The following is a 26,749-nucleotide window of genomic DNA, read 5'->3' as shown; positions in this document are numbered from 1 at the left end:
TATTTGATGGACATTTTTATCTATGCCTATACAATTTTGCCAGGAAAGACCCTTTTGTCAATCGTGGGATCTTTAACGTGCACACCCCAATGTAGTGTACACGAAGGGACCTCGGTTTTTCGTCTCATCCGAAAGACTAGCACTTGAACCCACCACCTAGGTTAGGAAAGGGGGGAGAAAATTGCGGCCTGACCCAGGCCTGAACACGCAACCTCTCGCTTCCGAGCGCAAGTGCGTTACCACTCGGCCACCCAATATTGATTGATTGATTGACCATGCAGTGGCAGCTTCTGAAATAACTTCAACAAGGTAGTCTCACTCTGTGCAGGAACTACCCAGGCTCTTGATTTTGGTATGTGTCCAAGCGGAGGGCTCGTCTTCCCTGAACCAACAAGACGCGGCTGGTATTCGAACCTCGAACCTTCCACACAGAAGGCAGATGTCTTAACCACAAGGCCATGGCGCTCGTTTTTGTTAACTTAAAAAAAAATAAACAAGAAATTCCTCCGAGGTAGGAAAAACACCCCCGTCCTTACCATTCTCACTGCCACCAACTGAGAAGGTTATTTCCCTTTGACCATTAATATGTCCCTCTATTAGTCCTTGTAGAATCTTAATCCACCAATAACTCCCTAACCGTGTGTTTGACTGGTCCCAATTTTTGTAAGGACCGTCTCAGGAATGTATAGAACCTGTTCACCAAGTTTGGTGACGATCGGTCCGTTCATTCTTGAGATCTATATGCGAACACAAACACACAAACAAACAAACACATCGACCGAATCCTATACACACCCCTATACCGGGGGTGTAAAAATTGTGTGTGTGTGTGTGGGGCGGCGTTGTCTTACCCATGTAAAAGTCTGACCAGATCTGACATGGTGAAACGAATTGGTTACGGAGAGAGTACTGTGTCTTTAAAATGACAACAGCAGCTGCGCAATCTTTTCCAGGTCGGCCGGGCCAGCGGTTTCTGTAATTGGATAAAAAAAACAAGTCGCGTAAGGCGAAAATACAACATTTAGTCAAGTAGCTGTCGAACTCACAGAATGAAACTGAACGCAATGCCATTTTTCAGCAAGACCGTACACTCGTAGCATCGTCAGTCCACCGCAAAGGCAGTGAAATTGACAAGAAGAGCGGGGTAGTAGTTGCGCTGGGAAGGACAGCACGCTTTTCTGTACCTCTCTTCGTTTTAACTTTCTGAGCGTGTTTTTAATCCAAACATATCATATCTATATGTTTTTGGAATCAGGAACCGACAAGGAATAAGATGAAAGTGTTTTTAAATTGATTTCGACAATTTAATTTTGATAATAATTTTTATAAATTTAATTTTCAGAGCTTGTTTGTAATCCGAATATAACATATTTATATGTTTTTGGAATCAGCAAATGATGGAGAATAAGATAAACGTAAATTTGGATCGTTTTATAAAAAACATATTTTTTTTACAATTTTCAGATTTTTAATGACCAAAGTCATTAATTAATTTTTAAGCCACCAAGCTGAAATGCAATACCGAAGTCCGGGCTTCGTCGAACATTACTTGACCAAAATTTCAACCAATTTGGTTGACAAATGAGGGCGTGACAGTGCCGCCTCAACTTTCACGAAAAGCCGGATATGACGTCATCAAAGACATTTATCAAACAAGTCGCGTAAGGCGAAAATACAACATTTAGTCAAGTAGCTGTCGAACTCACAGAATGAAACTGAACTCAATGCAACGCAGCAAGACCGTATACTCGTAGCATCGTCAGACCACCGCTCACGGCAAAGGCAGTGAAATTGACAAGAAGAGCGGGGTAGTAGTTGCGCTGAGAAGGATAGCACGCTTTTCTGTACCTCTCTTCGTTTTAACTTTCTGAGCGTGTTTTTAATCCAAACATATGATATCTATATGTTTTTGGAATCAGGAACCGACAAGGAATAAGATGAAGGTGTTTTTAAATTGATTTGGAAAATTTAATTTTGGTAATAATTTTTATATATTTAATTTTCAGAGCTTGTTTTTAATCCAAATATAACATATTTATATGTTTTTGGAATCAGCAAATGATGGAAAATAAGACGAACGTAAATTTGGATCGTTTTATAAAAAACATATTTTTTTTTACAATTTTCAGATTTTTAATGACCAAAGTCATTAATTAATTTTTAAGCCACCAAGCTGAAATGCAATACCGAAGTCCGGGCTTCGTCGAACATTACTTGACCAAAATTTCAACCAATTTGGTTGAAAAATGAGGGCGTGACAGTGCCGCCTCAACTTTCACGAAAAGCCGGATATGACGTCATCAAAGACATTTATCAAAAAAATGAAAAAAACGTATGGGGATATCATACCGAGGAACTCTCATGTCAAATTTCATAAAGATCGGTCCAGTAGTTTAGTCTGCATCGCTCTACACACACACACACACACACACACGCACAGACACACACACATACACCACACCCTCGTCTCGATTCCCCCCTCTACGTTAAAACATTTAGTCAAAACTTGACTAAATGTAAACAAGTCGCGTAAGGCGAAAATACAATATTTAGTCAAGTAGCTGTCGAACTCACAGAATGAAACTGAACGCAATGCCATTTTTCAGCAAGACCGTATACTCGTAGCATCGTCAGTCCACCGCTCATGGCAAAGGCAGTGAAATTGACAAGAAGAGCGGGGTAGTAGTTGCGCTAAGAAGGATAGCACGCTTTTCTGTACCTCTGTTTGTTTTAACTTTCTGAGCGTGTTTTTAATCCAAACATATCATATCTATATGTTTTTGGAATCAGGAACCGACAAGAAATAAGATGAAAGTGTTTTTAAATTGATTTGGACAATTTAATTTTGATAATAATTTTTATATATTTAATTTTCAGAGCTTGTTTTTAATCCGAATATAACATATTTATATGTTTTTGGAATCAGCAAATGATGGAAAATAAGATAAACGTAAATTTGGATCGTTTTATAAATTTTTATTTTTTCTTTACAATTTTCAGATTTTTAATGACCAAAGTCATTAATTAATTTTTAAGCCACCAAGCTGAAATGCAATACCGAAGTCCGGGCTTCGTCGAAGATTACTTGACCAAAATTTCAACCAATTTGGTTGAAAAATGAGGGCGTGACAGTGCCGCCTCAACTTTCACGAAAAGCCGGATATGACGTCATCAAAGACATTTATCAAAAAAATGAAAAAAAACGTTCGGGGATTTCATACCCAGGAACTCTCATGTCAAATTTCATAAAGATCGGTCCAGTAGTTTAGTCTGAATCGCTCTACACACACACACACACACACACACACACAGACACACACACACACACACACACGCACATACACACACTAACACACACACGCACATAGACCACGACCCTCGTTTCGATTCCCCCTCGATGTTAAAATATTTAGTCAAAACTTGACTAAATATAAAAAGAGACCTACTGTCACGAAACTATTCGGAGCTTCAAAAACCAGAGTTTCTACCTTTTTTTACATTTTTTATTTTTTTTACATTTGATTAATTTGTGCATTGTCGATTGAACGTCATTATGTGAAGCCGGACCAGAGACGAAGATGAAGTGAGAGCGACAGAAGTTCAGAAATGATAACAGAAAGTTCGACTTACCACCTCAAATCTGGCCTCACACACACACACACACACACACACACACACACACACACACACACACACACACACACACACACACACACACACACACACACACGCACACACACACACACACATACGCACACGCACACTTCCCCCCTATCCTCTCTCCCTCTATCTTCGCTCTCTCTCACTCTCTCTTTCTCTCTCTCTCTCCGTATCACCCCCTCTCATTTTCGTCAATAATGTAACATTTCATGCATGCACACTCGCCCATCTCATTTCACACCTGTCAACAAATGCGCTTTCCCTGTCTCCACTTCATCGTTCCTCTTTCCTCTCATATTTTTCTCTTCTTGGGCCATTGAATTATTCATAGCTTCGCCGACGTAATTGTAGATTGATAGACTGAGCAAATGGAATGATAAATGAAGGATGCTCACAGGTTCAGATGTCTGTGATTTTGTCATAAGTTTGTCAATTATTCAGACGAATTGATCATTCATTGACAGCTGATTATAGCAAGGTTGGAGAGAGAGAGAGAGAGAGAGAGAGAGAGAGAGAGAGAGAGAGAGAGAGAGAGAGAGAGAGAGAGAGAGAGAGAGAGAGAGAGAGAGAGAGGGATGAGATGATGATGATGATGATGGAACTTTATTTTTCAAGGATAGAGGTTTAAGGATACGCCTTTGCTTACAACCGGTCCTTACTTCTAATAAAAATGTCAAATAAATGATAAACAAGCAAACAAACGGACAAATAAGAAAACTAAACTGAGAGAGAGAGAGAGAGAGAGAGAGAGAGAGAGAGAGAGAGAGAGAGAGAGAGAGAGAGAGAGAGAGAGAGAGAGAGTACTATACACAATCACACACGGTGCACCATTCGGACCACAATCTTAAGAGTGAGAACGAGAGAGAAAGAGTATCTATAAACAGCATAGACAGAGAGACACAGTCACAGTCACAGTCACAGACACAGAGACAGAGCTAGAGAGACAGCGACAAAGAGAAACGAAAAGAAAAAGAAGCAGAAGAAACAAGAAATTCCTACGAGGTAGGAAAAACACCCCCGTCAAAGGGAAATAACCTTCTCAGTTGGTGGCAGTGACTGAGTGAGAATGGTTATTTCCCTTTGACCATTAAGATGTCCCTCTATAAGTCCTTGTATAATTTTAATCCACCAATAACTCCCTAACCGTGTGTTTGACTGGTCCTAATTTTTGTAAGGACCGTCTCAGGAATGTATAGAACCTGCTCACCAAGTTTGGTGACGATCGGTCCGTTCATTCTTGAGATCTATATGCGAACACAAACAAACACATCGAGCGAAACCTATACACACCTTTATACCGGGGGTGTAAATACCAGAGGAACAAGAAGAAGGGAGAGAAAAATACAGCTTTCCTTCGGCAATAACTCCGTCCACTAAAAACACACTACTACACAGACAAAAAGACCACCTATTAGTACACGTTCTGTACGGCAAATCAGTAGTTCGTGCCAGACGAAATGTGACCCTCCACCACGAAATGAGTCGCATGTCACCTCGCGCGGTTCTGCGCTATGCTTAATATAAGTCCGGGGAGTGTCAGTAACAGTGTGAGGGTCACCTTAGTCACAGGCTTATAACTCAAACAGTTTTTGCTCTTTTCTAAAACGGTTTTCACCACTGGATAGAGCATAAAAAACTCTTTATAAAAATGTAAAAATATGACAATCATGCAAAGGTGACATGCGACTCATTTCGTGGTGGAGGGTCACAAATATCCCGCGTCACACAACTTTGCCTGCACCTCGGGGCCACAATAGAAAGGCGAACCAAAATAGCTACTCGTCTTCCAAGCCAGGCCTCCGCAAACCTGCAATGCGGCGACTGAAATGCTCGATTGTTCAAGTTTTGAACTTAACGAAAGAAGCTGGTGTGTGCAAATCCAAAGTACATGAGACATGAGAAGAACAGTAGCTATTTATTAACAAGGCCCGAAGTCCAAGGTCAGGTTCTTAAGTTTTCCAACCTTACCGAAGATCACGCCAAGAAGAGCTACGCATCTTCCAGATTTGCCTTTATAAGACAAACTAAATTAATGTGGTATTATCTGAACTACAAATAATAGGAGGCCCAAAATGCTAATCATTTTCCGGGCATGGCCACTAAAAATCTCCGATCCGGTGAATGAAAGGTTAGTTTCCTTGTTGTTTTAACTTTGCATAAGACCACTGCGTGTCCATGTTGGCATAACTGAGACTACAGTAAACAAGGAACCACAATAGCTACTAATCTTCCAGTTTGGACCTACCTTCAAAAACATGCAATGCGGCACCTGAAGGCCGTCTTTAAGTAAACCCGAAGTTGACTCCACGAAGAGGGTTTTTTATACCAAAAAGTCAGTGCCAAAGCCGCCAGCAGCGAGCTTCATTAAGTAGTCTTCGCTAAGTCGACTTTGCCCAATTGCCTCCCTTCAAAAACTTGCAATGCGGCACCTGAAGGCCATCTTCAAGTAAACCCGAAGTTGACGCCATGAGGAGTGCGCTAAGTTAGTGCCAAAGCTATCTGCAGCGAGCTTCATGTAGTAGAATTCCCGAAGTCGACCTTGTCCAATTAATATCGGGCTTCATAGATTCGGTTCGACGTCCTCCCAATTTTACATAAGATTACACCGTGTATGTGTTGGTATAATCGAATCTACAACGGACTGAGGAACCTAAATAGCTATACTCATCTTGCAGGCGAGGCCTTCAGAAAGTTGCGATGCGGTGACGGAAAGGTTTCGTTTTGCAAGTTTTCAACTCCACATCAAACAAGTCAATGCACGGGATGGCATAACCGGAGCTGCAATGTACATAGAACCAAAATAGCTGTTCATTTCAAGATCGGACCATCAGGAAATGCAGCTCCGAAAAGGTTCGCTTTGACGTTCGTCGTACTTCACATGAGATCACGCCATGCAAGCTTTGCAACAAAAAACATCGGAATAGTAACAGAAATAGGAACCTTTAATAGCTACTCATATTTTAGGTCAGGCCTGCAGAAACCTGCAATACGGCGCGTGAAAGGATTAGTTTCACTTCCTTTTAACTTTACTTAAGATCACGCCATGTCAGTGTTGGTATAATTGAAAGTACGATGTACGGGGGAACCTAAAAACAGGGCTCCCCATTGAGCGCGTCCCTGCGTCCTATACGCACTAGAAGCCGAAATCACGTACTAGAAATTCATAGAGGGGGTCCCGGGACGCACTAAACCTAGAAAGAACGGGTCCCGGAACGCACTCAACTTCCTCTGTCGTGCGTCCCGTATACTCTTTTCAGACTTTAGTCGTCAGCTAAGCTAAAGTGCAAACACAAATAATCCTATTTTCACGCGGGAACAAAGTGTTCGTGTGTGTTGCATTTGACTTGGTATAGTTGAAGTGTCCTCCTCGAATATTCTGGTAATAAAAAAAACCCAGTTCATATCACATTATTCGCGATCACAATGCGTTATGTGTAAATATGGGGTTTGGGGACCCGGGGCTATTGGGACCCTCTAAAACTCTGCTAAGGGGGTCCATGGACCCTCTAAATATTAAAAGTTGGGAATCCGGGACCCTCTAAGATGGGCATTCGTGGGGAGCCCTGTTAAAAAAAACTACTCATCTTCCACTGCGATGCACGAGAGTCAAAATAGCTACTAATTTCGGTGTGAGATCTAACAAAAACCCTGCAGTACGGACCTTAAAAGGTTCTATTTGGGCGTGTGTTTTTTTTAACTTCACGCACGCACGTACACGCATACGCAGACACACACGCACACATTCACACACAAATACACCATTTACACTCCCGCTACACCCATCCACCTACCCTCTGCACCAATACATCACTCCCACATAATATTCCATGACCACAACCACGAAAACCATGATTACAAAAGTCAACGAACATGCCCCTTCAAGCTACACTACAAAACCCCTACACCAAGCTCCTATTGCGTCCAGGAGAGGAAGCCTGGTACATGGTGGGTAATCTTCTTGCCAAGAATTCAACGGACAATATGCCCTGAAATACATTTCTGGAACCACCCCCTTCTGCTGCACCTTCATCAAAAACATCTCCATCTTAGCCCAGGACTTTGTTGTTAGCGTCGTTGTGGTGTTCAGGACTAGATGCCACAGAGTCTACATGCTAACATAACAAATTGGTTGACGCGTGGAGTTGAGAGTGTTGGTCGATCATTGTGTGAGATTCCTGACAGAGGCTGCCTACAGCATTTGTTAACATTCAGTGTTTCAGTTGATTCATTTTGCAGACATGACATCAATGAAGTAAGAGAGAGAGAGAGAGAGAGAGAGAGAGAGAGAGAGAGAGAGAGAGAGAGAGAGAGAGAGAGAGAGAGAGAGAGAGAGAGAGAGAGAGAACTTTGAACTTTGAACTTTGAACTTTATTACAGGAAAGATAGCATTAGGTCCGTAGGACCTTTCTTACAGCTAGTCCTGATCTAAGCAAAATGGTTATAATCGAAATGGGAATACATAGGAACAAACTTTTTATGATGAAACGCAGACACACGCAATAATAGTAATATAAGAATAAGATCATTTTTTACCGACATGTGATATACAGATATCACAATACGGGCAATACAACCATACATTATCAGAACACACACACACACATATATATATACACGCACACGCACACACACACAGAAGATCAACTAACTTATAAGGCAAGCCAACATAACACGACACACTAACCAAATAAAGGATCAGGTAGCAAAGTAAAAAAATAAAAAATAAAAAAAAAAAAGAGAGAGAGAGAGAGGGGTGGGGAAATGAAGATGCTGCCATAGTATATGATAATGGGATCAAAGATTACAGAAAGTCCAGAAAATCTGGTGCGAACTTATTTGGAGCAGCAGAGCACGCACAATGTTCAGGATGCAATATTCCACATACAAAGGGGAGCGGACGTGATATATAGCTTCTTTATTGAAAATAGATCAGTTCGCACGTATTTTAAAGGCATGGTCATTCGAATACCCACCATCACGTTCATTGCTTCAGATCTGTCCAAGATAACATCATTTTTATGAGCTTAGAGGAATTTGTTTTCTGATTTTGTTTCTCATTTCTATTACTTTAATTATTATACCATCGCGGAGAAATCCGGATCGCCTTCTCTCAGTAGAAAGCTAGCAGCAACAAAAGGCGCACTGCTGAAATGTGTGCGTGTGTGGGTGTGATCAGCCGCTGCAATTGTGCCAGAATGACCGAGGTCTTTTACGCACCACGGTGGTTAAAAGGGGGTTGAATATGGATATCGTCCTTGACCCTGCACATAAAGTTGACACGTGTCCGTCCAGGCCCGGATTCGAACCCGTAGCCCGCGGATCACAAGTCCAGTGCTCGACCAACTGAGCTACCGGTCCCCTATTTAGCACACTGACATAAATATCACCTACGACGGGCGCTGTGGCGGTGTGGTAAGACGTCGGCCTCTTAATCGGAAGGTCGAGGGTTCGAATCCCGACCGCGGCCGCCTGGTGGGTTAAGTGTGGAGATTTTTCCCATCTCCCAGGTCAACTTATGTGCAGACCTGCTAGTGGCTTATCCCCCTTCGTGTCTATACGCAAGCACAAGACCAAGTGCGCACGGAAAAGATCCTGTAATCCATGTCAGAGTTCGGTGGGTTATAGAAACACGAAAATATCCAGCATGCTTCCCCCGAAAGCGGCGTATGGCTGCCTAAATGGCGGGGTAAACACGGTCATACACGTAAAATTCCACTCGTGCAAAAACACGAGTGTACGTGGGAGTTTCAGCCCACGAACGCAGAAGAAGAAGAAGCAGTATCACCTACGGAATCAATTCAATACACCATTCTCACTCGGGACAGGGAGCAGCTAGGGTGTTGATTTTTTGCTGTGTGTCCAACTGGAAGGATGCTTATTATCACGTGCAAAATCCTGGAAATATGTGTAATGATGTAAATGGACCTTTATCGGGAAGGAAGTGACCTTTAAACCAGCAGAAAATCCAGTGTTTAGAAATATATATATATAACAACATTTGTACACACACACAAAAAAACTAAAAGATAGCAAGAGAATGTTTAATATTGTTTAAAGCCATCCTGCCATTTGGGCCTCGTGTGTTTACGGCAAGAGACGACTGGCATAATACTTGGGAATTTAAATATTAACCCAAAGCAAAAAAAAGAGAAATCGGGTTCCCCGGAGGAAAAATCAAAAAGGAAAAGATACATGGAATTCGAAAAAACTTTCATACAATACTCACACATGCGTCAAAAAGTAGGGAAAAAGTGAACTGGACTCCATTAACGTCAAAACTACAGACGAGTGTATGCATCTCAACGGATGCGCGCACGTGACTCATAAAGCGTTCGATATAGATTTTATTCAGCAACCAAACGGTAAAGAATTAAAAAAAAATTAAAAAAGGGGGGGGGGGGGGGAGGAGAGGAAACAAGAGCAGGGAGCCAACGTCCTCAAGTTTCTTTGTTTTCTTATACTTTTTCTGATTATTTTTTTTAACTTGTTCTTTTGCGCAGTAATCTTTTTTTTTGCAATTGGTATTTTTTATTTTTAGTTTTCCGACATTTGGTCTCGTTCCCCTTCTGTCGCTTCTTCTTCTATTTATTCTACCTTTTTAAATTTTTTTTTTTACTATTTCTCCTTTTCCCTATTTTTCTCCATTGTTCTCGTCTGTCACTTCTTCTGCTATTTCTTCTCCCATTTCTTCTTCCATTTCCATTTCTTTTTCGATTTTCTCTTCTTCTTCCTTTACAAAATCCTCTTTCGCCTCTTCCTTCTTCGTCTTCTTTTGCATTTTATCCATTTTTCTTTCTCCCTTTTTTTTGTCGTCGTCGTTTGCATAAAATCGACACAACCGGATTGGATAAATGCTGTCACGTACCACGGGCACTCCCAGAAGCCCCCAGGATATTGGAAAATCCATACGATCAGCATGGACACTTGCAAGGATGCAGTGTGATATTTTTTGTGGTCTCCCCCCTCAATAATTCTAAACGCTATTTCGGGTTGACCTGAGATGATCATTTCCATGTGCATTTCAATTATGTGATATTCCGCGCTAGAGTGGGAGCAAGACGGTTTAAATGGAAAGTATTAGCCGGAAGTGATTGGGTTGATATTGTGTGTGAGTGTGTGTGTGTGTGTGTGTGTGTGTGTTTGTGTGTGTGTGTGTGTGTGTGTATGTGTCTATGTGTGTGTGTGTGTGTGTGTGTGTGTGTGTGTGTGTGTGTGTGTGTGTGGACGTGGGTGTGTGTGTTATAAATGCCTCATGCGCAATTACTCGCATAAGGTCAGATCGGAGTCGATGACACAATGTTTGCTGTCGAGTATCAGTTTACGGAGATTGGAACTGCCTTCACATCCTGGCGTAAGGTTAACTGTGGACTACTAGCTGAGCTCGAAATCGAAATAAGTTCACAATGTAGTTAAAGTTACCTCAAGTAACCCATCATAATTATCACCAAGCACAGATCTGTCCTGGGTTTTACCTGGAATAAGAGCCTCCTAGGACCCATCACAGGGGCGGATCACATCATTCGTAAGGGGGGATTTCCAAATTTCCTTTCCTTTCCTCCGTCGCGAAGCGTTTAGTTGAGGGCACGAAGCATTCGAACCTCCTAGCGGGGTCCGGGGGCAAGTCCCCCCGAAAAATGTTGATAAAAACAAGGAAAATGGAGCCATCTGGTGCAATATGAGCCAAAGAACTTGCCCTAATACACGTTCCGAAAAGTAAATTTAAGAAGACAAATTTGGATCAAAACAAGGACAATAGACTGATCTAGTCCAACCTGAGCCAACAAATTACCCATCTACTTTCCAAAACCGCCACGTTGAAGAAAATGTTGATACAAATCCAGGAAAATGGAGCAATCTGGTGCAATAAGCTTTTCTTTATTTTCGATTTTTTTTTCTCCTTTTTTTCTGTTTTTTTTTAGGTTACGGGGGGGGGGGGGGGGGGTCCGGAAACCCCGGGAACACCCCCTGAATCCGCCCCTGCATCACATAATTTAACGGCCTGGCTCCTGTCTCTGTGGGCGATTTTCCCAACTGACACCAGTGTCAACATGCCAACATCAATTCTGAAAACGATTCCAACTCTGCACAGAGCGCCGCAAGGCATTTGATTGTGGGTATGAGTCCAAGTGGAAAGGTGCTCTTATCTAGTGAAAAAGCCTGACCGAAGGAAAACGGCCCTGAGATCGCTACTAAAGTCATTCCAAAGATTCTGCCTTTCAAACGCTACCGCGAAAGGAGGGCTGCCTTCGCTTTGCAAAAGTAGGTGTTTTAACCCCTTCACTGCCCACCCCGTATTCGGTTTGTCCTACGCCCATAACCGTATCTCATACGTGGGATTTGTGTCAACAACATTTCAAGACATTTCTGAAAACTAAATGGGAGGTAACCACTGTCCAAGTACTTGTAGGGGTTCTAAACACAGTTTTATCCCATAGACCGTTCGGATAATGCTGTTATACTTTGGCAGTGAAGGGGTTAAAAGCCTTATTAACTGCCGTGCAATCGGCAAAGAAAGAGCACTCGTTGAGGGTTACTTCCACTGAGTTACCGTTCCCTTGTTTGTGTACGTGGCAAGGTTACTATTTTGCGGCGTTACAGAGGGCGCGGGTCGTGTTGCCACCAGGCGGCGCTTCTGGACTACGTTTTGTTTCCAACCGAAGAGAGGCAGCGCTCTGAAGCGCATTCACTCACTTTGATTTAGTTAATAACGATACTTGTGATGCATTTTTGAGCAAATCGTGCCGTGTGTCGTCTAGATTAAGATACATTGGATTCCCCGCGATTCTTCAGATTCGTCAATTTTGCCATAAACTGCCCCCCCCCCCCCCCAAACGGTGATCTTCTTCTTCTTCTTCTTCTTCTTCTTCTTCTTCTTCTTCTTCTTCTTCTTCTTCTTCTTCTTCTTCTTCTTCTTCGTCTTCGTCTTCGTCTTCGTCTTCGTCTTCGTCTTCTTCTTCTTCTTCTTCTTCGTCTTCTTCTTCGTCTTCTTCTTCTTCTTCTTCTTCTTCTTCTTCTTCTTCTTCTTCTTCTTCTTCTTCTTCTTCTTCTTCTTCTTCTTCTTCTTCTTCTTCTTCTTCTGCGTTCCAAGCCAAACGGTCAGATCAATATCATCCCTTTAAAACTCGAACTAGGCACCGATGGAGAGGAGTGAGCACACCTTTATAAAGCTTGCCCGAGAGTAGTTGAGATCTCTGACATCTTGCTCCCCTGCGGCCAAAAATGGTTATGGGACTACCTTTACCATTTACTAGGCTTGATTGGAGCACACTTGGCTGTACGATTCACTCTTCTCGATGACCATATAAGTACCCGAAGCTTCACACAGGAGGCAACACCTAAGCATCTCTTGTTACTGTGCAAATGAACCCATTTTTCCTTGTAGTCCACTTCACAATCTCCGTCTGATGTCACTGTAAGTCTGGAACGCAGTAGTCTTCTCAACACCAAGAAGCACTATCGTAGCAAAACAGAAGGTCAAGTCCCCACCCCGGTGACAGATGACTGAAGCGAAAATCCCGATGGGTTTTACATTGACACTGCAAGGAAGCCATTCACCCTTCCTGGTACTGTTCCTCACAATGGTCTTCTCTTGAAGACTACAAGTATTGTTCTGTCTTCGTCTTCAAGGGAGGTATTTGACGCTGGATTTTGATAAATGGAGGTCTTTTTTCTTCCTGGAACTAGACAATATCTATGACTTTTACTTTGGCGCTGCAAGGAATTTAAGCCATTAACTCTTTCTGGTACGAGTCGTCACTTTTTGTGTCGTCTCGAAAACTACAAGCATTGTTCTGTCTTCATCTTTAGAGCTCTTTGACGCTGACAATTAGAAGCTTTTTCTCTACCTGGTGGTAGAAAATATCACTGACTTTTACATTGGCGCTGAAGCCATTAACTCCTTCTTTTCCTCACCCTCTTCTACAAGCATTGTTCTGTCTTCGTCTTTAAAGGAGCTTTTTGACGCTGGGTTTTGACAAATGAAAGCTCTTTATTCTTCCTGGAACTAGAAAATGTATATGAATAATATTGTTACTATGGGGAAGAAGTTAACTATACCTAGTAATCATTCGTCACTTTGCTCTACTCGCAAACTACAAGCATTGTTTTGTCTTCATCTTTAAAGGAATTGTCACTGGTTTTTGACAAATGGAAGCTCTTTATTCTTCCTGGAACGAGAACATGCCCATGACTTTAACATTAAAGGCACAGTAAGCCTCCCGTAAACCATCACAGATACTGTCAGGCTTTTACACACAGTACAAACACCCTTTCATTTAAACACTCACCGCTTGAGAACATCCTAGGTGCCCTCCGTAAAGAGTGAGCCATTTTCAAAGAATTAATTTTGCGTGGTTTATCTTAATTACCCCTGAGCCATCGTGAAACCGTGTGATCCATTTTCCTTTTTTTCACAATTTAGTCGTCAGTTTCTGATTTCAATGTAAGCTTATCTGAAATAGCACGTTATTCTGTACCGCAAAATTAATTCTTTAAACAATTGCTTGCTCTTTACGTAGGGCACCTAGGATGTTCTCAAGAGGTGAGTGTTTAAACGAAAGGGTGTTTGTACTGTGTGTAAAAGCCTGACAGTATCTGTGATGGTGTACGGGAGGCGTACTGTGCCTTTAACAGTGAAAGGAAGCCATTTAGAGTCTAAATGGCACTATTGGTCACTCCTGTAATATAGTCGTATGTCTTTGCTTCACTCGCATGCTTAAAATATTGTCCTGTCTTTGTCTTTAAATGAGCTGCTTAGCGCTTGTTTTTGACTAAAGTAAGCCACTTCGTCACTCTTCCTGGTACTAAATGTCATAATTTCTTTACTTAAAGAATGTAAGTATTGTTCCATTTTCATCTTTAAAGGAGCTATTTGATGCTCTTTTAACATTCAGTTTATTGCCATTGACTGGAATTCGAGAGGGAGGCGCGCGAGCGCGTATGCATGTATGTATGTGCGCGTCGCGTGTGTGTGTGTGTGTGTGTGTGTGTGTGTGTGTGTGTGTGTGTGCGTGTGTGTGTGCGTGCGTGTCGTGTGTGTGTGTGTGTGGGGGGTGTGTGTGTGGATGGGTGTGGGTTGATTGGTGCGTGTGTTCGTTCGAGTGTCGTGTAGAGCGGATCACAGAACACTACCGGGCAGAAGCTTATGAAACTCAACATGTGCATTCTTCCAGACGATACCCCCACAAGTTCTTTTATTTTTCGATTTTAATGACGCCATACCCGTCCATAAAAAAATAAGTGAGGCGGCTTGTGGCGCTGGCAGTTTTCAATCAAATTAACGGACATTTTTGTCAAAAATTGTACGGCTTGGTCGAAAAAATGAGATTGTATTTAAGCTTGGACGCTGACATTTTAGTTAAATAATTTGTTATTAAAAATTCTGCCTATTTAACTGCATGGCCGAAAGCTTCGTTATCCACCCTCAGTGATGAATATTCATCAGATTACATCGCGAATGGTGTGTAAAAATGGCCTGTACGTGAAAACTTTGACGCTTACATTGAAATTCTGAAGGCCTCTATTCTATTCCTCCCTAACGCCCGCGCTTTCAACCTTAATGATCTTCTTCGGTTAATTAACGAGTGATAAAGGGATTAAGTTGATGGAACGAGGAGCTAATTCCGTGATGGATGACACGTCACTGGGGAAATTACAACACAGGTGATCATCCCTCTTTCGCCATGTCTGTTTTTAGTTTATTTTCTGTTTTTGTTTGTCTGGCTACGTGGTAGAAATATAAATTGCACTTTTTCTGGCTGGGTTGCTGAAGTTTCACTCAAAATCGTTGAACTTGCCATAGTTCTCTTACAAGTCTATGAGATCAGCAGCAGACTCACCTGTTTTTACGTAACAGTCTGAAAACAGACCCTATGGTACGGAAAATAACCGAAATTAAATGTTTCCAAAGACCCGCTCTTTTTAGGTTTTGTGCGTCTTGGGTCTCCTCCGTGATTTTCTAGTACGTGTTTTCGACTTCTAGTGCGTAGAAGACACAGGGACGCGCAGTTTAGGGAGCCCAGGACTACTGCATATATGTGACCCTCCACCACGAAATGAGTCGCATGTCACCTCGCGCGGTTTTGCGCTAGGCTTAATATAAGTCCGGAGAGTGTATGGTAACAGCGTGAGGGTCACCTCAGTCACAGGCTTATAACTCAAACAGTTTTTGCTCTTTTCTAAAACGGTTTTCACCACTAGATAGAGCATAAACACTCTTTAGGAAAATGTAAAAATATGAACATCATGCAAAGGTGACATGCGACTCATTCCGTGGTGGAAGGTCACATATATCCGGTCAGGAATAAAAGCTGGTTCTTGAGTATGACTGTGTATGTAAGTGTTAGAGTGCCTTGGATAATGAGCAACATCTGAGCTTGCGGCGATCATCCTTTTATGAAGAGATTGGTTACGAATATCGCTCACTACCTATTGATGCATATGTCGTATTCCTTTAGAGCACTTGCGTACCTTAGTTTCTCCGATGAGTACATATTATCGTCTGTGTGCACGTTGGAATCAACGTGTTTGACTGTTCTTGCCTTATAACAAAAATAAAAGTACTGCAACCCCCCCTCCCCCTCCCCCCCCCCCCCCACACCCCCAACTTCTCCTTTTCGCGAGTCCGTCGAAAGCAACTGGAAAGCATTTCTCCCCTCGTTACAACAAAAAAGAAGAAGAAAAAAAATCCCTCCCTCTCTTTTCCTCCTGTCTCTTCCCAACCTCCTCTCGGTTTTAATTAATTTTGTGTTGGAAAGATTGTCAGTAAATAACGTTTGCGCCGAATTTGGCATTGGATGAGCTTGTACGAGTATTTCACCCTCACTAGCGAAAAGAAAAGTCCCTCAACACCCCCTCCCCCTCTCCCTCTCTTGCCCCCTTCCCCTCTCCACCCCTCCCCCTCCCCCTCTCTTGCCCCCTTCCCCTCTCCCTCTCTTTCCCCCTTCCCCTCTACCTCTCTTGCCCCCTTCCCCTCTCCACCCCTCCCCCTCTCCCTCTCTTGCCCCCTTCCCCTTTCCACCCCCCCTCTCCCTCTCTTGCCCCCTTCCCCTCTCCACCCCTCCCCCTCTCCCTCTCTTGCCCCCTTCCCCTCTCCACCCCTCCCCCTCTCCCTCTCTTGCCTCCTTCCCCTCTCCACCCCTCCCCCTCTCCCTCTCTTGCCCCCTTCCCCTCTCCACCCCTCCCCCTCTCCCTCTCTTGCCCCCTTCCCCTCTCCACCCCTCCCCCTCTCCCTCTCTTGCCCCCTTCCCCTCTCCACCCCTCCCCCTCTCCCTCTCTTGCCCCCTTCCCCTCTCCACCCCTCCCCCTCTCCCTCTCTTGCCCCCTTCCCCTCTCCACCCCCCCCTCTCCCTCTCTTGCCCCCTTCCCCTCTCCACCCCTCCCCCTCTCCCTCTCTTGCCCCCTTCCCCTCTCCACCCCTCCCCCTCTCCCTCTCTTGCCCCCTTCCCCTCTCCACCCCTCCCCCTCTCCCTCTCTTGCCCCTTTCCCCTCTCCACCCCTCCCCCTCTCCCTCTCTTGCCCCCTTCCCCTCTCCCTCTCTTGCCCCCTTCCCCTCTCCACCCCTCCCCCTCTCCCTCTCTTGCCCCCTTCCCCTCTCCACCCCTCCCCCTCTCCCTCTCTTGCCCCCTTCCCCTCTCCACCCCTCCCCCTCTCCCTCTCTTGCCTCCTTCCCCTCTCCACCCCTCCCCCTCTCCCTCTCTTGCCCCCTTCCCCTCTCCACCCCTCCCCCTCTCCCTCTCTTGCCTCCTTCCCCTCTCCACCACTCTGTGCTCTCCACCCCTCCCCCTCTCCCTCTCTTGCCCCCTTCCCCTCTCCACCCCTCCCCCTCTCCCTCTCTTGCCCCCTTCCCCTCTCCACCCCTCCCCCTCTCCCTCTCTTGCCCCTTTCCCCTCTCCACCCCTCCCCCTCTCCCTCTCTTGCCCCCTTCCCCTCTCCCTCTCTTGCCCCCTTCCCCTCTCCACCCCTCCCCCTCTCCCTCTCTTGCCTCCTTCCCCAACCTCCTCCCAGTTGTAATTGTCTGAAAGGTAGCTACGGGAGGAATGTTTGCTCCACTGCCCGGGGAAGAATAGCAATCAGACAAAACGGGGTCCGTTGTCTCCACGCCGAGCGCAAGGTCCTTGCTGACAGTCGTTTCAGGACCCAGTCACGGCATACGACTCTGTACTTAGTGGTATTGTTTTTCCTTCTCTCTAGTGTAAGTAAGACTAGAGTGAGAGTGCCTTAAAGGCGCGCTACAGGGATAGATTGGACCTCATACGTTCCCTGCTAGTGCGCAATTTGTCTTAACAACAACAAAAACAAGAAATTCCTCCGATAGGAACTACACCCCCGTCAAAGGGAAATAACCTTCTCAGTTGGTGGCAGTGAGAATGGTTATTTCCCTTTGACCAACGGGGGTGTCCGTCTATACCAGGCCTTGTATAATTTTAATCCACCAATAACTCCCTAACCGTGTGTTTGACTGGTCCCAATTTTTGTAAGGACCGTCTCAGGAATGTATAGAACCTGTTCACCAAGTTTGGTGACGATCGGTCCGTTCATTCTTGAGATCTACTTGCGAACACAAACACACAAACAAACAAACACATCGAGTGAAACCTATACACACCCCTATACCGGGGGTGTAAAGACCAAACAGCAATCGTAAATGCTGTCCCTAGTTAAGCCCGAAGTTGAGTTCGCGAGGCCTTTTCACCAAATTAATTCAATGCCAATGCTTGAGGAGCGTAGTGGCGCAGTGGTTAGAGCGCTTGCCTCTCACGCTGGAGACCGTGGTTCGTCCCCCACTCGGGGACAAATACAAATACCCGATTTTTCCGAGCGCTCTCCAGTCCACCCAGCTGGAAATGGGTACCTGAGGCAGCGAGGCAGCGAGGGAGAGGAGATGGGCACCGCCCTCATAAAGCTGGCCCCCAGAAAAGTTGAGATCTCTAACATCTCTCTCCCCTACGACCAGATGGTTATGGGAATACCTTTACCTTTACCTTTACAATGCTTCGTGCAGCGAGCTACGTGAAGTAGACTTCGTGAAGTCGACTTCGCCCGATTAATCTCAGGCTTAAAGATGGACGAATGGACCCCTCCGATCAGTGAGGCCATCGTGAATACTGACCTGACCCTAATGGACCCCTCCTATCTAAAAATGTGTGTCTGTCAGCCACCGAGCACTCGGGACCCAGCAACAGCTAATCGCTCCCCTCGAAGAAAAATGCTCAACATACATTTCCACTGCTTCGCTTTAGCTTGGCCCAGAGATGGGTAGCGCCGTAATGTATGGCAGCTCGCTTTAGCTTGGCCCAGAGATGGGTAGCGCCGTAAAGTATGGCAGCTCGCTTTAGCTTGGCCCAGAGATGGGTAGCGCCGTAATGTATGGCAGCTCGCTTTAGCTTGGCCCAGAGATGGGTAGCGCCGTAATGTATGGCAGCTCGCTTTCTCCACTAAGCAACCCGAATGTCCATGGGAGTAACCTCTTAGGACTAAAATATCATGATACCTTGTCTTTATCCTTATCCTAATGTGAAATATTATTGAATAAATGACGATGCAGTGCTGTGCAGCTCCTTTTAGCATATAATTATATACTTTGAGCTATTGGACAGGGAAGAAAAGGGCTGGTACCTTCTGGAATTAGTCTGCGACATTTAACACTGACCTAGTTTTGTTCAGAGACCCCTGTGAATTCTCATTTCGGTTGACATGTTACACGGAATGGTCACATCTCCGGCATTTATTCCCGCTGGTGTCGGCTCGCTTGAACGGTGATGAAATTGGTCAATTGGGGTTTCTTTAAAGAAACAGCCAGTCCTTCCCGCGAAAATAGTTCACGAAAACAGTTCGGGTCACTATCTCAGATCTCGTCAGGCCTCCTAATCGGGAGGTCGTGAGTTCGAATCCCGGTCGCTGCCGCCTGGTGGGTTAAGAGTGGAGATTTTTCCGATCTCTCAGGTCAACTTATGTGCAGACCTGCTAGTGACTTAACCCCCTTCGTGTGTACACGCAAGCACAAGACCAAGTGCGCAGACTGGTTTCTGGTTACGTGTGAGCTCGTTTGCCCATTTGGGTTCCCCACACTATACTCTGAAAGCATAGTCAGCTTCACTCCGCTTTCGTTGAGTCGGCATGCTGGGTATTTTCGTGTTTCCATAACCCACCGAACTCTGACATGGATTACAGGATCTTTTCCGTGCGCACTTGGTCTTGTGCTTGCGTGTACACACGAAGGGGGTTAAGTCACTAGCAGGTTTGCACATAATTTGACCTGGGAGATCGGAAAAATCTCCACTCTTAACCCACCAGGCGGCAGCGACCGGGATTCGACATCACGACCTCCCGATTAGGAGGCCAACGTCTTACCACCACGCCACTGGCCAGATCTGAAATCATGAGTCAAACTTTCCATGTTTTCACAGGGGGAACCGTGCCTTTAAGATGTGCCCCGACTCGGTCTCTCCAGGGGCGAAACATTCTCACGAACGCTGGATTTTTAGTTGTCTGGTCCTGGTGTTTTAACTATGTTAACAGGCGTCTACGGCGACAGTGTACATAACCCCGTAACAAATTCTTAATAACTTTTGTAAAGTTAGAGTTGTTTTTATAGACATTTATTTTTGAACAAGCAATGATTACTAAAGTTTCAACCGCATTTTTTTTAATTTAATTTTTTTTTATTTTTACATATAGTGTTCGTTTGTTGTTGACTCGATCGGCGATGATATTTGTTGTGGTATGCTTGGATTACGAACAGTTTGTGTGGATTCAATAAATACGTGGCGTACTTTTGTAAAAAACAACAATCCCATACAGTTTTATTTCCCCTTGTGTTCTTATTGTACACTTCTTTGTGAAGGAAACACCGCCAATAATACTTATTGTACTTTATTGAAGTCGACTGATACCATTCCAGTAAGGGTGACCTATTTACTTTTCTAACATGGAATTTCAATTTCCTGGAATTGACTCGGTCCTATTCTTGTGGAATCGCTTATCCGAAGTGACGGAGACGAGTTTATGGTCTACAAATTTGGCCCACAGGCTACCACTTTAATCTAACTCTGGCAGACATTTGGGTCGTTCTCCAAAGATAATGTCCTCAGCAAGTAATTCAAAGAAATATACTTGATTATCATGGGAACCGGAAGATGTGACGTGGATTCAAATATCCAGACATTATTGGAAAAGAAAACAAGTATCACACATCTGCTTTTGAAATAGCTGTGTTTATCTCACATAGATTGGAGTGCCAATAAAAGAAATAATGACAATTCATTTCATTCATCACTTAATTAATAAACATTACATTTACAAGCATTCAAATGACTACACATATGTTTCGCTTAAGGGTACCAAGAGGCCAGTCAGAGACCTAGATTTGACAATTAAATGTATGTAATAGCGTAATTCACAAGATTTACAGAAAAGACTAGTACTATATAAATGCAGGCGGGTATGGAAACACAATGCATTAATCACAATTTTCTGACATGATGGAGCAACAAACGCGATGGTAGACATTATACAAGTGTATGTTCGTCGGTGTTTGAAACTGACACAAATCAACAAAGCGAAACTCAGATACGACTGAGAGGCAACAGCTCATCTCATATGTATTTTGTTTTTTTTAACCAATCAACCGTCACTATCCAACTTCATTTAAAAATTAAATCTTTTGAAATATTAACGAATAAGCACGGCAATTGCTGAAACAGATATGACTAACATTTATGAGAGAAGTCAGAAGTCCTCCCCTCTCATATTTTTCTTCTTCTTTGGCTTCTTTGAATTATTCATAGCTTTGCCGACGTATTTTTAGATTGATAGACTGAGCAAATGGAATGATAAATGAAGGAAGCCCACATGTTCAGATGTCTGTGATTTTGTCACAAGTTTTTCAATGATTGAGATGAATTGATCATTTGTTGACAGTTAATGAGGAAGGAGGAGGGTGGACGAGAGAGAGAGAGAGAGAGAGAGAGAGAGAGAGAGAGAGAGAGAGAGAGAGAGAGAGAGAGAGAGAGAGAGAGAGAGAGCGAGAGAGAGAGAGAGATAGAGAGAGAGAGAGAGAGAGAGAGAGAGAGAGAGAGAGAGAGAAAGAGAGAGAGAGAGAGATGTCCATCAGAAACGCGAAAACGAAACAAAAACCGGAGTTGTATAGAATTGTATCATTTTTCAAACAAACAAACAAACCAAACAAAGTTAACTGACCTGTGGAATCTTGAAGAGTTTGAGCAGGTTGTGCACCTGAATAGAAGTGACGCTAGATGGCGCTCCAAGCACACCGGAAATGATCTTGACCTCGTTTTCAGGCTGAGAGCCATCGGGACACCGGTAGGATGAGCCACCAATACTGGTAATGGAACCTGCAAACACAATTGTACACTCATTAGTTGTTGACTTCTTACCTCTTGTCATCTCTCCTCGTTTCTCATCATCATGTCTTCTTCTTCTACGGTCATGAGCTGAAACTCCCACGTTCACTCATGGTTTTGCATGAGTGGGATTTTACGTGTATGACCGTTTTTACCCCGCCATTCAGGCAGCCATACGTCGATTTCGGGGGAAGCATGCTGGGTATTTTCGTGTTTCTATAACCCACCGAACTCTGAAATGGATTACAGGATCTTTTCCGTGTGCACTTGGTCTTGTTCTTGCGTGTACACACGAAGGGGGATAGGCACTAGCAGGTCTGCACTTATGTTGACCTGGGAGATCTGAAAAATCTCCACCCTTAACCCCCAGCCTGGCCAGATATGATATGGTGAGCCTAACTGTCTTCAGGGGAAGGAGCGTGCACTTAAATATAAATTTCATCGTCACAGGCTATATTCGGAGTTTACAGGGGATACCCACAGTGCTTGTAAGTGAACCCATAAACGCAATTGTAGACTGACAATACAATACAATACAATACAATACAATACAATACAATACAATACAATACAATACAATACAATACAATACAATAATCTTTATTCATCTCTAAAAGAGAAATTACACGCTTGACTGTGTGTCTGCAAAATCAATCAACCAATCAATCAATCAACCATGCATGTAGCAACATTCACATCGCATACTCACATCATATCGCCACACGCAAACACTGTACCCACACACCTACTAAAACAAGCCTAAAAATAGAAGCAATGCATTGCCTGTTATAAAAATTATATCACATTATCATCTTTTCACATTTTAACCACATTATCGTATCACTTTGTATCCTATAAATCAATATAACCAATTGCGGACTTGTAAAAACTGTGTCAGCGATGATTATACGATTACGATTGAGCTACCATCGCATCGCATTGAGACATCGCATCATCGTGTGGTGTGTGTGTGTGTGTGTGTGTGTGTGTGTGTGTGTGTGTGTGTGTGTGTGTGTGTCTGTGTGTGTGTTTTTCGTAAACTTACAAGTTGATACAACTTGACGTTGACTAATTGGCGACGTCTGAACGCTCTATCAACGGTGATTTTACGTTAGTCACTGAAACACTGTGTCAGCAATGATTGTACGATTTCGATTGAGTTATTTCAGGCTTACAGGGACCTCTCCCGAAGTTTTGTACTAAAATTACGACCACATCTAGACGTTGAATGATTGTCGATTTCTGAACTCTTGACTTCAAATGTGCTCTCAGGGTTCAATTTTAATTTGGTGTGTGACAATCCTGTCAGAGACCACGACTACGCGGCAAGGAAACTTTACATTGATTTTTGCTTTTTTTTTTTTTTTTTTTCGACCTCAGTTGCATGCAGGCTGCTTCAACCCTTCCTTGTTTTCTTCTCTCTTATTTCTTTCTTTATTCTTTTTCTTTTTTAAAATTTTTTTTCTTCTTTTTTTTCTTGTAAATAGGCGGTGAGCATCCTTCTTCATTGGTCTTTTTTTTTCTTTTTAACTCCAACATAGAGGATTTTTGCTTTGGTTATTTTGGAAGCAACAACAAATCAGAGATAAGTCACAGCAGCAGTTACCATGGTGTTTGTATGTTGTGCAGATAAAGTAACTGTACATGTTAAAGAACGATAGGTCGAGTTTCTTTTGAATGTTTGGTACTGTTCATTATCAAACTCTGCTGCCGTTGCGTGGAACTCTCTCCCTTACTCTATCCGACACTGCCAAACATTCTGTTCCTTCAAATCAAACCTTAAAACACACTTCTTCACACAGCATTTTGATTAATTTTTATTTCAATATGGTGCATTTTTGATCAGGTGTTTGAATGTTTTGCCTGTGTTAGTATGCTTGCAGCTTGTATTGATGCAGTTTTTCGTTGTTCACTTGTGTGCTGAATGCTGCTGCACATGCTTTCTTGCTTTGCTTTGTATGTAAAGCGCTCTATAAATCTCCCATATTATTATTATTATTATTATTAAACGTTCAATAAACTTAACTTTTGATCCTTGATTTTGGAACGTTAGCAGTATATCTGTTTTTGGGTTGTTTAAACTGTAAATGTAGCTGTGGGTTAAGTAACCTAATTGCACAATGTGTTGGTTAAAGTTACTGTGCTTGACACATCAAGGTGCACGGAGTTCCAAAGAATTTCAGTCATGCCTCATAGGAGCAAAACAACAACAACAACAACAACACCACAAACAACAACAACACAAACAACAACAACACCACCACCAACAACAACAACACAAACAACAACAACACCACCACCAACAACAACAACACCAACAACAACAACACAAACAACAACAACAACAACCAAACAAACCACTACACGGAAAAGATCCTGTAATCCATTTCAGAGTTCGGTGCCGGGTTATAGAAACACGAAAATACCCAGCATGCTTCCCCGAAACAACAACAACCAAACAAACCACAACAACAAACATACCACAACAACAAACATACCACAACAACCAAACAAACCACAACAACAAACATACCACAACCAACAAAACAAGAGACAACCCAGTATAACCGTTGTATGTCCAACAAAAGCCAAACTGTGTCTAACTTGGAATCTTAGGGATACATATGTAATAGAGAGAGAAAGAAAGAGAGAGAGAGAGAGACAGAGAGAGAGAGAGACAGAGAGAGAGAGAGGGTGGAGAGAGAGAGAGACAGAGAGAGAGAGAGGGAGAGAGGGTGGAGAGAGAGACAGAGAGAGAGAGAGAGAGAGACAGAGAGAGAGAGAGGGTGGAGAGAGAGAGAGAGAGAGAGAGAGAGAGAGAGAGAGAGAGAGAGAGAGAGAGAGAGAGAGAGAGAGAGAGAGAGAGAACTCAGAAGGACAATCCGTAAACAAATCTTTGGTTATCTTCAATACATATGAAAATCCATATTGTTTTGTGTATTTGTCCGATGTCCTTCGGTATGAAGCCCTACAAAAGTCGAGAAGAAAATACCCAGTGCGTCTCAAACCCTTCTTTTCCTAAAAGGTTCTGTAGTGCTTTCAGCATTACAAGGAAGAGCATCTTCTCGAAAGTGAGTGACGTCCCTTGAATGAACTCTTTGATAGCTGGAGTCAGTGAAACATGTGTTTCTCTCAGGTCATTTCCGGCGTGTCTTCGGTTGGATTCTCTCGCTCACTCTTGCTCTCTCTCGAAACCCAGGAGAGAGGGTTACAAACGGTATTGGGGAAATTACAGTGCGGCCATTTCATTACCCTTCGCTTAAACGTACACAACTGATGAGAGCCATCATCTCAAGCAGATCAATATAATATCTTGAAAACGATAGAGAGGGAGAAAGAATATGATAGGGAGACCCACAATGTCGTGAGAGAACAACAATGAGAGGATGGAAAAAGAGGGAGAGCGAGAGGGAGAGAGAGAGCAATATTTAAGAGGGAGAGAGAGCAATATTTAAGAGAGAGAGAGAGCGAGAGAGAGAGAGAGAGAGAGGGAGAGAGAGAGAGAGAGACAGAGAGAGACAGAGAGAGACAGACAGAGACTGCAACAGAGACAGAGACTGCAACAGAGACAGAGAAACAGAGACAGAGATTCAAGAGCAAAACTAAGAAAAATACAGCATTGCTGAGTAAAACAAAAAAAGACATGATTTTCACCCTTGAAATGATGTACATTCCCCTTCGTACGGATGCCGAATGGTGGTTGAATTCTGAAAGAGCTGTCACAGAACTTCCTTTGATAAAGAATGTTTATTTCAGCGTGTTGGAAACCTACGTTCAAAGCATAGAGACTGGTTCCGGCGTCTATGGCAGAAAAACAACCGGTTGACGCATTCATACAAACTGCAGTCGTGAACTTGTGTATTTGAAGTCACACGACGGGCGCAGTGGCGTAGTGGATAAGACATCGGCCTCTTAATCGGAAGGTCGTGAGTTTAAATCCCGGCCGCCTGGTGGGTTAAGGGTGGAGATTTTTCCGATCTCCCAGGTCAACTTATGTGCAGACCTGCTTGTGCCTTACCCCCTCCCCCCCCCCCTTCGTGTATACACGCAAGCACAAGACCAAGTGCGCACGGAAAAGATCCTGTAATCCATGTCAGAGTTCGGTGGGTTATAGAAACACAAAAATACCCAGCATGCTTCCCCCGAAATCGGCGTATGCTGCCTGAATGGCGGGGTAAAAACGGTCATACACGTAAAAATCCACTCGTGCAAAAAATATGAGTGAACGTGGGAGTTTCAGCCCATGAACAAAGAGGAAGAGGAGAAGAACAAATTTCACAAAGAGCTACAGAATTTGGTTTGGGATTTGAATTGACGACAAACACACACGAGGAGTGCTTAGAATATGTCTTTCAGCATTCTACCTTTCAAATTTAAAGGCATAGAAAGCTGATGAATATACACGCTAATTGCTTTACCCAGAGCTGGAGACAGACTAAATTAGGTTCTCTGCAAAATATTGTGGTCTAGGAGCCCTTAAATGTTGAGATATTTGAATTTTTATTTTGATCTAGATGGTCCTATTTATAGATTTGGCAACACATGTAACGTTGATGCAAGGGAGCTAACACCGCGGCTTTGTTGACATCCTCACTTTTTCAGAGGCTAGAACAAGCTGTAATGCATGTATTATGGTCCGCGCATGGTGACATATCGTCATTATATGGTCTTATGGTGCGTTTGACATCGATTGTGGGCAAACTACACTTTGTAAACAAGGGAGTGCG

The 26,749-nt window shown here is 43.5% G+C and overlaps 1 protein-coding gene across 1 annotated transcript in view; it reads right to left on the bottom strand.

Annotated features, from left to right (window-relative positions):
• LOC138979156 (metabotropic glutamate receptor 3-like) overlaps nt 1–26,749 on the bottom strand; it is a 374,871-nt gene that overhangs the window by 215,054 nt on the left and 133,068 nt on the right. Inside the window, exon 3 of the mRNA XM_070351965.1 lies at nt 21,859–22,013. Within this exon, the coding sequence (XP_070208066.1) occupies nt 21,859–22,013 (155 nt within the window). The remainder of the gene's footprint in view (nt 1–21,858; nt 22,014–26,749) is intronic.

This window comes from Littorina saxatilis, linkage group LG10, assembly GCF_037325665.1.
Source record: "Littorina saxatilis isolate snail1 linkage group LG10, US_GU_Lsax_2.0, whole genome shotgun sequence".
NCBI lineage: Eukaryota > Metazoa > Mollusca > Gastropoda > Littorinimorpha > Littorinidae > Littorina > Littorina saxatilis.
This window is presented reverse-complemented; position numbering and strand designations above follow the sequence as displayed.